Source organism: Micromys minutus (genome assembly GCF_963924665.1).
Source record: "Micromys minutus genome assembly, chromosome: 30".
NCBI lineage: Eukaryota > Metazoa > Chordata > Mammalia > Rodentia > Muridae > Micromys > Micromys minutus.
Genome location: NC_137965.1, coordinates 14,480,926 through 14,495,153, shown reverse-complemented (window position 1 = coordinate 14,495,153; position 14,228 = coordinate 14,480,926). Strand labels below are relative to the sequence as shown.

The window sequence follows — 14,228 nt, the reverse complement described above, 5'->3', positions numbered from 1 at the left end:
CAACTAATAATCGTTAAACTCCACATTATTTCTTCATTAGATTTTTTTAAAGCAAGCATGGTAGTGCAAGACTTTAATCCCAGCACACAGGAGGCAGAGACAAGCTGATTCCTGGGAGTTCCAGGTTAGTCTGGTCTACACTGCAGGTTCCAAGTCAGTCAATGCTAATAGTGAGACTGTCTAGAAAAAAAATAGGTATTTTTCTATTTTACAGTTTTGTTTTACAGATTCCTTTATTGATGAAAAATGTTTTCACCAGTCAAGAGATAAGCTGTGAATTGAAATTAACATCACTTTTATTTCATAATCAGAAAAAAAAAAACAATTACAACCACAAATACTTCTAGCTTCAGCTTTAACTTCACATTTCATGCAAAACACAATATTTATAAGAACACTTCTCTTGGTCATTTCATAACTGAGGCTGAGGATCAGGTAAGAATTTTGCCAAATAGCCAAATGAACCCGAGGACCTATGCTCTCATTTCCTTCCCTCAGGAGGATGCAGGGATGGTTTTCATTCCCAATATAAATCACCAATAAAAAGCATGCCTCTCTTGCTTCTCATGTTAGACACTGAGGATGACATACAACCTAAAATTAGCCTTGTTACTAAGCTGATGCTCTCTCATGAGATCTTACCGTGGATATATTACAGTTTCTACATGTCCTTAGTAAAGCAGCCGGCTGCCCATACAGTGGCTCTTCTCCAAGCTTCCTGTTTTGCTTCGTATATTTTCCTTCCTTCTTCTCTTGCGTATTGAATTACAAGGCATTTTGGTGGTCATTTTGAAGACCAGTTTCTCTTGAGGAACAATGGCTGGAACAAATTTGATAAAACCGATAAAGAAATGCTGTATGGGGATCTTTTGTGAAAGGAATTGTATTCTTGAACCATGTTCAGACACCATTGGCTGAGACCACTGGGTATTACCCCCCCCCAAATGCACAGAAGAATAAACAATTGTACAAGCTATTTGATGTGGCTGATGTGAACTACAAGCTTTCTGAATAGTCCCCCAGTGAATCCCTGTCTTCGAAGCAAAAGGACCACTAAGTCTCTGGGACCCATATTAAAGATGTTCCCACCTGTTGATGCGGGTTCCACCTGAAACAGTGACCTTTTAGCCTACTTTAGTCACCTTATAAAGGCCATAGAGATTGGATTAACAGAACATCACCCATGGATGGGATGGTGCCTAAGATGACCCAGGAGGAATTGCTGCCCAGAAATGCAGTGTGTTTTCACCGTGGACTATTTCTGTAGAAACACTCTTAGTTGACCACAGAGTTAACATGGAAGTTTCTCCTAGAACAGTGGTTTTCAACCTTCCTGATGCTCTGACCCCTTTAACACAGTCCCTCGTGTTGTGGTGATCCCCCCCCCCAGCCACAAAATGATTTTTGTTGTTAACTTCATAACTGTAATTTTGCCACTGTTATGAATTGCAATGTTAAATATCTATGTTTTCCAATGGTCTTAGGTGACCCCCATGAAAGAGGAGTTTGATCCCGAAAGAGGTCATGACCCACAGGTTCAGAACTACTACCCTTGATAAAGCGTTCTCCTAGTTGTAGGCTCCGAATCCAAGAGAGTAAAAACGTCACTGGATGCTAAATAAAAACCTGTGCTTAGAACGGATAAACTGAGGCTGCCGTTGCTGTGGCAATGACATCACCCCAGCAGGCATGTTAAAGCCTCACGCCCCTAAGCCCAAGGGTTTTGTATCAGTGGTATAAGGGATTGTATTGGGAAGAACTACAAGATACATCTATGTGGGGAAGAGAACAAGGCAACTGTGAAAATGGAACCACCCCCATGCTGCCAACGCAGCCTGGCATCTTCGCTTGACTCCCATCCAGAACTGAAAGAAACCCTAGGCTTTTAGAACATGCGCTGTTCTATCGTATCGTCAACGCACACCACGAAAGCTCTAAAATTCAAGGACGCCAGTGACTCAGTCTTGGCCCAAAAGGAACGCTGGACTTCCTTGTTTTCGTGATTTTGGTTTGTCAGCAGTCTGGTGGGAAAGCGAATGGGGGATTATAATCCTACTCAGACATCTAGAGTCTTTTAAAACCTAAAACATACAAATACACATGAATTTTACATTAGCATCTTTAATCAGGATCTTTAATTCAACGCCTCACACTGAATCCAAAAAAATACATAAATTTTTTTTTGGACTTCTTTGAGAAAAGAATACTTTTGTGAGACGTAAGTGAGAAAAACATCAACCATGCCTTATCGGTTATGTTCGGATTTCATGAGCCTATTAACTTGGAAAATTACTCACAGGGGCCATGGCCCCCAAATTCCGTTTAACCTATAAATCATTTTCTTCCTAAAAGAGACCTTAAAAAAAATAAAAAGAATGAAAAACAACGAAACCCCAGACTCAGGAATCGGGAAATGCCTTTATGATAGAGTCATAGGCAGGTGGGGGCGGTGTGGAAAGACCCATCCGCAAGCTGTTGCTGGACCAGCGGAAGTCTGGCCGGCTGGGACTGTGTGCGGTGCTGATGGTGGATGGGGTGGTGGAAGCAGGCAGGGTCATCAGCTGACTCTCGGTTTCCACCGGAAGTGGTGGGCATTGCAGGAAGGGATGGAAAGTCGAAGCCCTGAAGCTTGATTTTCTGGGGAAGGAATTTGCCAGCTCCATGGAAGCTTGTCTCTGGAAAGTGAGGCTGGCCAGGCTGAGGTTGCTTCGCCGTTCACAGCCACTGTGCCGGTAGAACCCAGTCCTGTTGAGGCCGTGGTTGTAGGAAGACCTGGGTCTCCTGGTAGGACTCCACTGAGAGATGGGCGCGCTGGCTCTTCTTCTTCGAGACAGAAAAACGAACAGCGCCCAGAGAAATCCTCCGATTGCGAGCCCAATGGCCACGGATACAGTGAAGGACATTATTAGGTCCTCTGAAACAAAGAATCAGCCAATAAGCCAATAGTTCTAATTTCAAAGACATTCAGTTAAAAACACACAGGGGAAAGTATGGACTGTAATTCATGGAATGGGCGCTGAATTTGAACGTACTTCGAATTAACAGAGAATGACCAGGACTCCATTTACTCAAACAGAAAGCTACAAAGAAACATTGTTCGCTTGCGTTTCTCTATCAACTTGAGAAATTAGAAAAGAAGGTTTAACACACCAGTTTTTCTTGTAGAACTACAAATGTCCACAGCTCATTTCCTTTGAATTATGACTGTGGCTAATGTGCCCCTTGGTAAAGAAGGTCACCACAATGCTAAGCGTGTTTCCCCTCCCCCCACGGTCTGCTTTGCCGTGTCGCACTGATTTCTCTCACCTGCAGTCACTCGGGGACCCGTCTTCCTGCCCGCTATCTGAGGTAGGGAGGGTAGAGATAGAACCATCTGGAGGGCTGACTGATTCATGTCATACTTCCTGCACACCCAGACTCTCAGATCCCTGACTCCGTGATGACAGAGCTCACTGCAGACGCCTCGGGTTCCAGCTCACGTCTCTCCCTGTCTGCTGTGACAGCGAAGCCCCCACCTCATGAATCGCCACAGACTTTGCATTGCACACCAGCTGCAGTGCACGGAGCTTGGATTTGTGCCGGATTCCCTCTGCAGGCACGTCTATCTGTACACATCGTCCTCTCTGCCCCATGGAGGTGCTGCCTACAAGTTAGAAGCCTATTCTCCATGAGTGGGATGGAGTGGCCGAGCCTCTACCTTGCATGAAAAACCTCTCTGGATATTTGAAGCACCTTTCACATTGTGCTCCGCACAATCTTCATCTTGCCTGAGCTAACTCCAAATTGGGCCATTTGCTCTGTCCCCAAAGCCATTCATTCTTTCCAGTCCATATATATATATATATATATATATATATATATATATATATATATATATATATATATATATATATATATATATAATTTTCCTTATAGTGAGACATTAATTTTGTCTGGGGACCTCATTCCTACAGACCTACTCTAAGTACTGTCTTTCTCATACAAAAACGAGTAACTCTTAAGTAAAAAGGCAAGGTGTAGATTTAACTGCCTATAAAAGAATTCTGCAGGCAAAGAGCCACATACTGGAAAGATGCTTATAGCTTTTGATGTTGGGGTCATGGGTAGAGATTATTTGTTTTTACTCCCGTGAGCAGGTGGGGTCTAATCCCTTACTCTCTGGGCTATCAGTTTGACTCATTTGACCAACAGAACACAGGGAAACTGAAGCTTTCTGAGTCCAGGTCTAAATTGTAAGAGACTTTCTTTTGGCTTCCACCTGCTTGTCTTGGGGATCTCTTCACAGCGGGCCGAGGAATAAAGCCAAGCTAGCTTGGTGGCTAATGAAAGATACAGAAGTATATTCTGTGCCTCTGACCAATAGCCTGCTCTCCTTGACAAGACACGAGGAGTGAGTTGCTCCAGGGCATTCAAGGTCGGGCAAAGCCCATCTGTTGGTGGGGCGGCCCAAAAGCCCAGCAGAAAAATCCATCTTGCTGAACAGGTGCTGAATTGCCAATCCTAAACTGTCAGCTAAGCATCCGATCATTCTTCTAAGCAACTCTACTTTGAGGTGGGCGTTGGTTAGCAAATACACATTAATTATTCAGTAAGACAGTTGTGGATCCAACCCTATCCCTTTCCTCGCTGAATAAATATTGGTGACTTTGTCAAATCTCACAGATCTGGTTTTTTAAAGGAAGGGAGTTAGGGGTTATAATTGTCTAGCCTTCCCCCAGCTTATTGCTGTAGCATATAGAATATCTAGAAACAAAATAAATAGATGTTAATAAATGTGTAACACAATCCTGACTACCTAACATTAGGATTTATGTCATGGTGTCCCCTCGCCTCCTGATACCATGTGAGTGTCCTGTGGCAAAGTTGTCTTTATTGTTACTGGGAATATCTTCACATATGATCACATCAAAACTTTCCAAAGGGCTGGAGAGATGGCTCAGTGGTTAGAGCACTGACTGCTCTTCCAGAGGTCCTGAGTTCAATTCCCAGCAACCACCTGGTGGCTCACAACCATCTGTAATGAGATCGGATGCCCTCTTCTGGTGTGTCTGAAGATAGCAACAGTGTACTCATATACAATAAATACTTTTTTTAAAGTTTCTAAAACACCTCACCCTCAACCAAAAAACTAAGTCCTTTAAATTCTAACAATCTGTAGGACAAAGCGACTGAACCCGGTACTGTTGTTCCAAAATCTTTCTCATGAAAACAAGAAGTCCTAGCATTGGAGGTCAATGTTCTTAGAGATTTTGTAGAGTCAGATATTATTTTTAAAAAATCAAATAAATATAATTGAACCTGAAATTTATCTTACTTTTATACAAAATGATTCAAAATTAACTTTATCAATGCTCCCAAACCTAAAAGTCTCAATACAAAGAAGCTATAGAAGTTCTGCAATGTCTTGGCAAGGATAGTCCTGAAAAGCACCATTTTCCAAGACAGAGACAGACAGACGGACAGAGAGAGAGAGAGAGAGAGAGAGAGAGAGAGAGAGAGAGCAAAAGAAACAACCAAAAGCATACAATTTCAATATTATTAGAAGAATGCAGTTCTCTTTTTGAAGGCAAAAGGAACAAACGCTAACATTAGTGAGACATAGTATGTACATTAAATTAAGCATAGCCACCCACCCCCCTCAAATAAATGTTGTGCCAACATAATTAGTGACTGGCATCTAAGCCCCCGGGGAGCTCCCGCTCCTACCGACAGCTGTATGAGACACTCACGGTGTTTGCCCTGTTGTGTGCCCCTAACAATCATAGGCACTGCATCTTCCAATGGGAAGGTCTTAAAATTTCAGTAAACAAAATCACAACCTCCAAGCTGTAAACGGTGTGAACAATTAGTAGAGGTCGCCATCTAGTGGACGACTGTTGGATTTGTTAGTGATTTTCGTAAGTGATCATAAAATCACCCGCTGGTTAATGATATATCCAAAGCCCTGCAGTTGCGGAATCATAAGTTTACCCCCGCCCGAAAGAGATCATGAGTTCTCTGCTTCCTAAAGTGCAGATGAGGTTGGGGTCAGTGGTAGAAATGTTGTGGTGGAAAGACATTCGGGGGGAATAGAATTAAGGGCACAGAAATGTGAGCGATTGCAATTGGCTGACTATGTAAAGCACAAATGCAGTCTAGGTTTGTCACATATGCTGGGAAGTTCTCTGTGGGTCAACAACAAAACGGGATTCAGCCTTGCCTGGTCTATCCTGTGGCCTTACGTGCACGCCGCCGCGTGTACAAGGAGATCGCAACTTTTTTAGCAGGCTTCACGGTTTATACTTGCTCCGTTTGCGGTAGCATCCACAGATCCAGGTGCCCTCTCTTTGAAATCGAGATTAGTCCAATCACAGCACACGTGTATCCACACTTCCCCGCTTCCAGGAGAGTAAAAGCAAACTCCTAAAAATGGACCAAAGTCTCCCACCTGAAAGCCCTCGCCTCGATGGGCGGAGTTCACCATTTGATGCCTCTCTCTTGTTATCCAGTAAATACGCTTCTCACCAAGGTCTCATCCCAGATTCTAATCTGTTCTTTCAGAGGTGTGTTTGCAGATACCTTCATGGTTATTTTTTATAGTGTTACAGCCGCTACCTTGAATAGATTAATGGACAAATAAACACGGGCTTGGAAGCTTTGGAAGTGGTCTTATCCAATTGTACTTGATCACAATTCCCTGGACGTGGAAACAACCCGAATGTCCATCATCAGATGAATGAGTTGAATACATGGAGTCCTGAGTAACACCATGAGAGTTTAGTGAGTGACAGGCTGCCTTTATTACACTGCTTGCTTGCTTGCTTTTTTATTATTCTATTTTATTTTTGAGACATGGTTTCTGTCAGGATAGCTCTGGCTAGCCTGGAACTCACTCTGTAGACCAGGCTAGCCCCAAACTCAGAGATCTACCTGCCTCTGCCTCTTGAGTGCAGGGATGAAAGGCACATGGCTACCACCATCCATCCTGACAGTGGTCCAAGTGGCCCTATCACTTACACTGTCAAATCCATTTTGATTTGTGAGTGTACAGTCTGTAATGTTTGCATGACAAAAACCCCAAACAAGGCAACTCTCAAAACAAACTGTGTTACTTAGTGGCTTATAGTTGATATGTGTCTATTATGAATATTCAATAATAGCAGGATATTATTACTTAGCCTAAAAATGTCAGACAGGAAATTCTGTAATTTCAAACTTTGTAGATAAATCTGAGAGACAGTGTGGCAACCGAAATAAAGCCAGGCCCAGAAGGGATCAATCTTTACTGCAGAATTCTTACAAAATGTTTTTGTACAGTGAGCACTTTCATAATAAAATATTGAGAAGATATGGCGACATAGTGTACATGAATTTTACCTGATGTGTTTGAAAATATAACTCTAGTGGCAAATTCTTAGGAAACACAGACTGTCATAACTAAGAAAGGAGGCCACTGGAAAATCTGAGCGAACCTCTAATGTTTCAAAAATGAGTGTGGGTTTGGAGGAATAGCTCAGTGGCTAAGGGGGTTTGCTGTTCTTGCAGCACCTACATAGACCAGCTCACAATCACCCATAACTTCAGCTCTGGCTGGATCCAACACTTGTGGCCACTGTGGGGACCCTGACTTATGTGGGTACCTACCTACGCATACACCACAATTAAAAATAATTTGAAATTATAGACATGTTATTTTCAAATTTCCAGCTAAAAGTGTCATATATGTCATATGGAATACCACCTCTAGTGAATTTTTTAAGTAATAAATAATTACCCAACCCAACTTCTCCATAAACGCTTTCAGATAGTCAGGAAGTAATGAATGCTTCTGACTTGCTTTACAAGGCTTGCATGACATTGATACCTAAAGCTAACTTATGTGTGGCAGGAAGAGACAGTTCTCGTGGTTTCATCGCAGAAGTCTGGAGATCAGGTACTCAGCGAGTACATACACTTTTGTGAGCTGTACCTCAGTGCTAATCCCAGCTGGCTGGAGCCCAGTGAGAGGCAGACTCTAGATGCAGGTATTTTAAGGAGTTATAGTTGTCAACATTTGCTCTTTAAAGTCCCTAAATAATAGTCACAAGGAAATAATTAACAGGCTGTTCGTATGCAACAATGCATAGTTGTCTTTATATACAATGGAAGAAATGAGCTTGAGATACGGGCTATGTGGCTATTTTGAGAGAACATCGTGGAGACCCGTGCACAGCCCATGCCTGCTCCACCACCATCCCAACACCCTGCAAACATCTTATTTCGTCTGCTTGCTAGACCCCTAAAAGCCACATTTCTTCTAGAAGCCAGGACACCTCCTTTCTATAGATTCATGTATATCGTTTTTTATAGGCTGAGGGAATCTTAGCCAAGCATACTACCCCTTGGCTCCCTAACAAATCAATCTGTATCCCTCTTTGCCTTCGGCTACCTCAGAGCAGGGTAAGACGACAAGCAAGGATGTACAGTAATAGCTGTTTTTACTCCCAAACTACCAAAGAACCAGTAAACACGAAGGCTGTAGCATCAGTTTGTAAGCCAGCACGGCACGGCAGTAACAAGATTTATAACCACAATGCGGCTTGTTGTCTGTTTCTTTTTCTGTTTCAAATTACTAGAAGCACCAAGAACACACATGGATAGGTTTTTGTATAAACCGTAGCAGGGAGGAGAAAGTAGAACCCCTGTGGTTTTTGTATGAGCAGTGTAAAGAGACTGGAGAGAGAAAGCAGAACAGCTTTACAGTGTATACGCAATGAGGGCTCCGAGGAATGAGGTCGTTCCTCCATCCCTCCATCTCGCCAGCCTTACTCGTGTCTCAGGATATCCCGGTAGTGAGCATCCTCCCCTAGATCCCTGGTTAACAGCATGCAGAGAGAATAACAAGCTCCCTGGATACCAGAAGGGCAGAACAATAGCTAAGCTCCTGAAGTTCCAGCATTATGGGAGAATGTTAAAGGTTGTTTGTGCACGGAGACAGATGAGACCTTATTGGAATGAGAGTCAGAAAACCAATCAGGGCGCCTCACAGGAATGAAAAAAAAAATGCTGCTAGTCAGAATTGTGCACAGAACACAAGAACCTGGCTTTGCAGTTAAGGGGGCTCCAGCCATGAAGACAGGGAGAGAAATATAATCCCCAGAACAGCTGGGGCACACTTGTCAGTAGATGTCAGCAGAGGACCTTGATCAAGAACTCTTGGTCCACTCCCCCTTGTACCCGAGGGCATCCTCAGACCTCACAGGCCATTTCCAACTTTAGCGAGAAACCCAAAGAAAGCAGGACACGGGTAGCCTGGACTCACTGCGGGGGCCAGAGATTCTGTCATATTAACTTAAACTTCTGCATTGCTATTGAGAATCTTAAAGAAATCTGTCTCCGTTCTGACTTCCCAAGTTTGTCCGTGTAATTTTCATATACGGATGTTCTGATTAGCCATTTGTGTCTTTGCACACATGCCCTGGTGGCTGACAACAGTTTTCCCGAATGCCCAAACTCTCAGACAATGGATCACCTTTATACATTGCGTAATAAGGTCAGGCAAAGCTTCATAGTAAATAAATGAGCCAAGAGGTCTGAATGCTAACGGTCGGAAATGAATGGACAGAACATCGTTCTTAGACGTACCTTTTTTTTTTTAAAGACATATTTATTTTATATATGTAAATACACTGTCGCTGTCTTCAGACACACCCGAAGAGGGCATCAGATCATTACAGATGGTGTGAGCCACCATGTGGTTGCTGGGAATTGAACTCAGGACCTCTGGAAGAGCAGTCAGTGCTCTTAACCTCTGAGCCATCTCTCCAGCCCTAGATGTACCTTTTTATCTGGAGGCTATTGAGTTTTCTAGAAATAGGTAATAACCCATCTCTCTTCTAAGAAGGATTCAGGGATTACTTAATCATATTTTAACTTCTATGGCATATTCTCATTCTTGGTTGTTGCATGTAATATAATGATATGTAACAAAGTAGGAGTTACCGTATCGTTTACTGATTTATTTATAGGCTTCTATTCGCATGTGGAGAAACACATAATCACCTCCTAGAATGCAATTCTTTCAAAAGAGAAATAATATTGGGGGGGGGCGAGGAGATCAATTAGATGAATAAATGCAAGCCCATACATCAAGAAATACCCCAGTTTTTGCCAGTGTTAGCCAGACTGTTAGACAACAGTAACAAAAACAAAAACCACACAGCAGTAAGACAGGCGAGGGAAATGGAAGTGTCTTGCAGTGACTCACAAGTCCTAAGAGAACACGCGAGTTCCACAACACAGTCACCTGTCCCCAATAAACTTCGAGGGTCAGTGTTTCCTGCTTCCTTTCTGGGGTGGTTTACAGAGAAGGGAAGTGAATTCATGGGGAGAGGTGGGGGAGCCAGGTGGGATCATCTGCATCAGTGGTCTCAGGCCACTCCTGCTATTGGCCAGCACCAATGGCTTTGGCGCTCGTGCCATGTTTAGTAGGTCTGACCGAATGAGTGCTTTGAAAACCTGTCGGCTAGCTTCACTTGTGACAACTGACTATTGTTACTTTTTTTTTCTTTTTTCTTTTCTTTTTTTTTTTTGCATTCCTTAAGTAAGCCAGAAAGTAATATTTTTGAATTTTTTATGCATGTTTGACATGTTGTTTGAGAAGTTCCTACGAGTTGTTATGGTCTACGCAATGTGTGTTTTAATTTTGTTTTGTTTTAATTCTCTTAATTCAAAGGGCTACACACACAGAAAGAGAGAGAGAGAGAGAGAGAGAGAGAGAGAGAGAGAGAGGGAGGGAGGGAGGGAGGGAGGGAGGGAGGGAGGGAGGGAGGGAGGGAGGGAGAGGGAGGGAGGGAGAGAGAGAGAGAGATTCCTCTTGGAAGCAGATTCCACCGCTCTGTGCATGATTTCTAAGGCAATATTTTGAGGGACAGGTCATCAAGACAGATATTAGCTTAGATGCAGAACAGGATGAAAAAAGAAAGGACTGATGATGTATGTCAGAAAATATTTATAATCTATATACTGAAGTTATAATTTTTGGTTCCCCGTTTTTGCTTTGGTTTAAAAGTATTTAGCAATACAATAGCACCCTCTCAGTTTTCACTAAGCCACATCTGCATGTCACGAGAAGGGAGCAGTAACTATGACATGGGACTCTTGAATTCCTTCTAGCACAGATGGACTTCCTTACTAAGGCATCTAAATGCCAGGATAAAGGCATGAGCTCAGAGCGTCAGATTTACTTTAATGAAAGCCATCTCAACTCCAACCAGTGAAGAATGACTTGTGTTGCCTTTATGAACCTGGAGATTAACTTGAATAGTTTGAAAAGTCAGAAACTGGCTTTTCTGTATCAATCTTTACCCTTGGGATGACTTACATTGGAATAAGTTACAATGTTTTGTGATGATAAATTAACTTAGATGCACCCGAGCTGTTTTCATCGCTATAAATAAGGACAGTAGATATTTCCACAAACACACCATTAGGCCATTCAGAATTCAAAGTTTCTTTTCTCTTGATTTGAGACTTATTTGACATAGGAATGGCTTATTCTTTCCTCTCATCTTCTTATGCTGAGTCCCTTAAAACTTGAAGCAGGTGCATCAATTAATAAAACAATAATTAACTAATTAATTCCCTTTGTGCAAATATCCGTGGTAATAGATCAATATGTCAGATTGCCAGGGCCAGGTTGCTGCGACTGCTCCGTATTTACCAGACAGTTGCCACAGTCTTACTTCCAGACGGTTTTCTGAGATAATTAAAAACCCATCCTTTCTGGAGGTACCTCAGAAAACTGGACATAGTCCTACCTGAAGACTCAGTTATTCCACTTCTGGGCATATACCCCAGAGATGCTCCAACATTCAATAAGGACACATGCTCCACCATGTTCATAACAGCTCTATTTATAATAGCCAAAAGCTAGATGAATGGATAAGAAAATTGTGGTATATTTACACAATGGAGTCCTACTCAGATATTAGAAACAATGACTTTATGAAATTCCTAGGAAAATGGATGCATCTAGAGAATATCATCCTGAGTGAGGTAACCCAGTCACAAAACAGACATAATATGCAGTCACTGATAGTTGGATACTAGCCCCAGAAAGCTCTGAATACCCCAGAAACAACTTACAGGCCATATGAAACTCAAAAAAAAAAAAAAAAAAAAAACCCCAAAAAAAAACAACCAAAGGCCAGAAAGTGAAAGCCTCAGTCCTTCTTAGGAAAAATAAAGTATATAGCACCCTCTCAGAGTGGGGTATACCTAGACCTTAAATCATTAATAACTCAAGAGTTAAGAAGATAGCCTTGTGGCAATTTTTGGTATTTAAAAATCATTACGTTCAATCTATACACACCAAGAAAACTTTGACTGTTTCCACGTTATGTTCTGTTCTACATGTAATTTATGCTTATGGTAACTAGTAAGATTTCAATGCATACTATTAAACCCTAAAAAAAATCAAGTGCTGACAAAAATATAATCATATAGTTTTATTCCAAAATGCTCTTAAAAATCTGTACATGTATCTCTCTTTTTTAAAAATAAAGTTGTAAGGGGAAAAAAAACCATCCTTCACATAATAAGAGTATAGCCCTCTTAATAAACTTTAAAGTTCCTTCTGGTTTTAACTTAAATTATTCCCCTTACTAACACATTTTGTCAAACCTGGTAACATCTTTGCACATCCCAACGCCTGCCTCCAGGATCTGTCCTGGAGTGGATGGTGATTTTGGTCCAGCACCTCCCTGCTTTGAGACCTTGAGCTGAGTAGCCTCAGCCAAAGTGCACTGTGGTATCGTATCGTTTCTCTTCCTTTGGTGGCAGGTTTCCCGAGAAACAGTATATTTTATCTCTACATCAGCTTTTCTAGATTCCCAGTTTCATTTTAATTCCACATTATCCACGCCACCGTACTCTAAAGTCAGCCACGAATAGATTCGTTGTTCAAATTCACTTTGAAACTTAAAAAGGATAACATGGTCAAAAAATACAGACTTCAAAACCTTCTGTAGAACACCTTGGTTTCATGAGATAAAATACAGACTCCACCACCTTCAGACAAATAAAATGTAACAATCTAACAAAACCCACGTGTTATATTCCATTTAGCTATGATGTTTACTTGTTTTAAAATTTCACTTCCAAAAAAATATCTAGTTATTTTTTAAACAAATTTTTAATGCCAATCAAGCATAATGCTTGATTCATCTTTAATGCTTCTGTAGCTTATTCTGACAACATTTTATAAATATATTTCTTGAAATATATTTATTGAACCCATCACCAGAGAGTTATGGCAATCAAACTGCCTTAGAGCCTCCCAATGCTGTACTAAATCATGCAGAGTTTCTGTGCATCTTAACAAGTTAAAAGCAGTGAAGGAAAGGTAGCTTACCCCAAAAGTTTTCTGGCCAAGGACTCCCTAAACTCGTTGTGTTATTAGTCATAATGTCCACAAGAAAACGAAGCCAGTGTGTCCACCACAGGCGGTTTGATTCTACCCCTTTGTGGTAGAGCAAGAGAGAAATAATTTTCACGAAAACCCACGTATGCTTGTGTTTACATAAAAGGAAGTAAGTGTATCATGTTTCCTGCTTTTATACTCGAATTAGCAACTGTTTCTCTTATCTTGGAATTCCACATGGCTCCCAGACACAAAACTATTTCCTTCCCGTCATTTCCTCCCTAAGTGCCCTCCTTCCAGCCACATCCAAAGCTGTCTGGGGACAAGGGACATTTTCTTGAGTCCGGGTCCTTCGTTTACAAACAGAGGAAGAAAGCAAGGTCCTTGCTGCTGCCCTGGGCTTCACCTGTGTGTAACACTGTGCAATAGGTGTCATTCCGAAGTTGAAAACCTTGTCACACAGGCAGAGAGGGTTTTTCAGAAGCTCATATTTAATTACGTCCGTTACCTTTTGTTTACAAACCTCAGACAATAAAACTCCTAGCTAACATCTCCCCGTATCTGGTATATTGACTTTGAAAAATGTCTTCATTCCATTTATTCCCACGTATTCAAATATGCTTGTTTGGGATTTTGTTACCATTTTTATTGGGATTCGAACGTGAGACATCAGGAGCGTGTCTATGTGAGCGTGCAGGGGGAGTAGAAATGTGAGACGTTCAATTACAGCAGTGTGTTCGTGTTTTAGCGCCTGGCCAGGGACACTGTGATCCCATTCTAGTGAAAATTATAGCTGGTGCCCTCCTATCTTCATCAGGTAGGCCCTCTGTGCATCAGGAGGCACTGA

The 14,228-nt window shown here is 41.9% G+C and overlaps 1 protein-coding gene across 1 annotated transcript; it reads right to left on the bottom strand.

Moving 5' to 3' along the window:
- Positions 1–278: 278 nt before the first annotated feature.
- MYCT1 (MYC target 1) lies at positions 279–13,507 on the bottom strand. The gene is made up of 2 exons (XM_080941758.1): positions 13,373–13,507; positions 279–2,914 (listed from the first exon to the last, which is right to left on the bottom strand). The coding sequence occupies exons 1-2, from the start codon at positions 13,422–13,424 to the stop codon at positions 2,400–2,402; spliced, it is 567 nt and encodes a 188-aa protein (XP_080797884.1). The 5' UTR covers positions 13,425–13,507; the 3' UTR covers positions 279–2,399.
- Between the last annotated feature and the right edge of the window lie 721 nt (positions 13,508–14,228).

What these genes read in the sequence shown, in the direction of transcription:
- MYCT1 (XM_080941758.1), bottom strand. Translation starts at nt 13,424, where the DNA reads ATGACTAATAACACAACGAGTTTAGGGAGTCCTTGGCCAGAAAACTTT. An exon ending in TTGGCCAGAAAACTTTTGGG is followed by an intron (nt 2,915 to 13,372) that starts GTAAGCTACCTT and finishes TCTTTGTTTCAG; the next exon opens with AGGACCTAATAATGTCCTTC.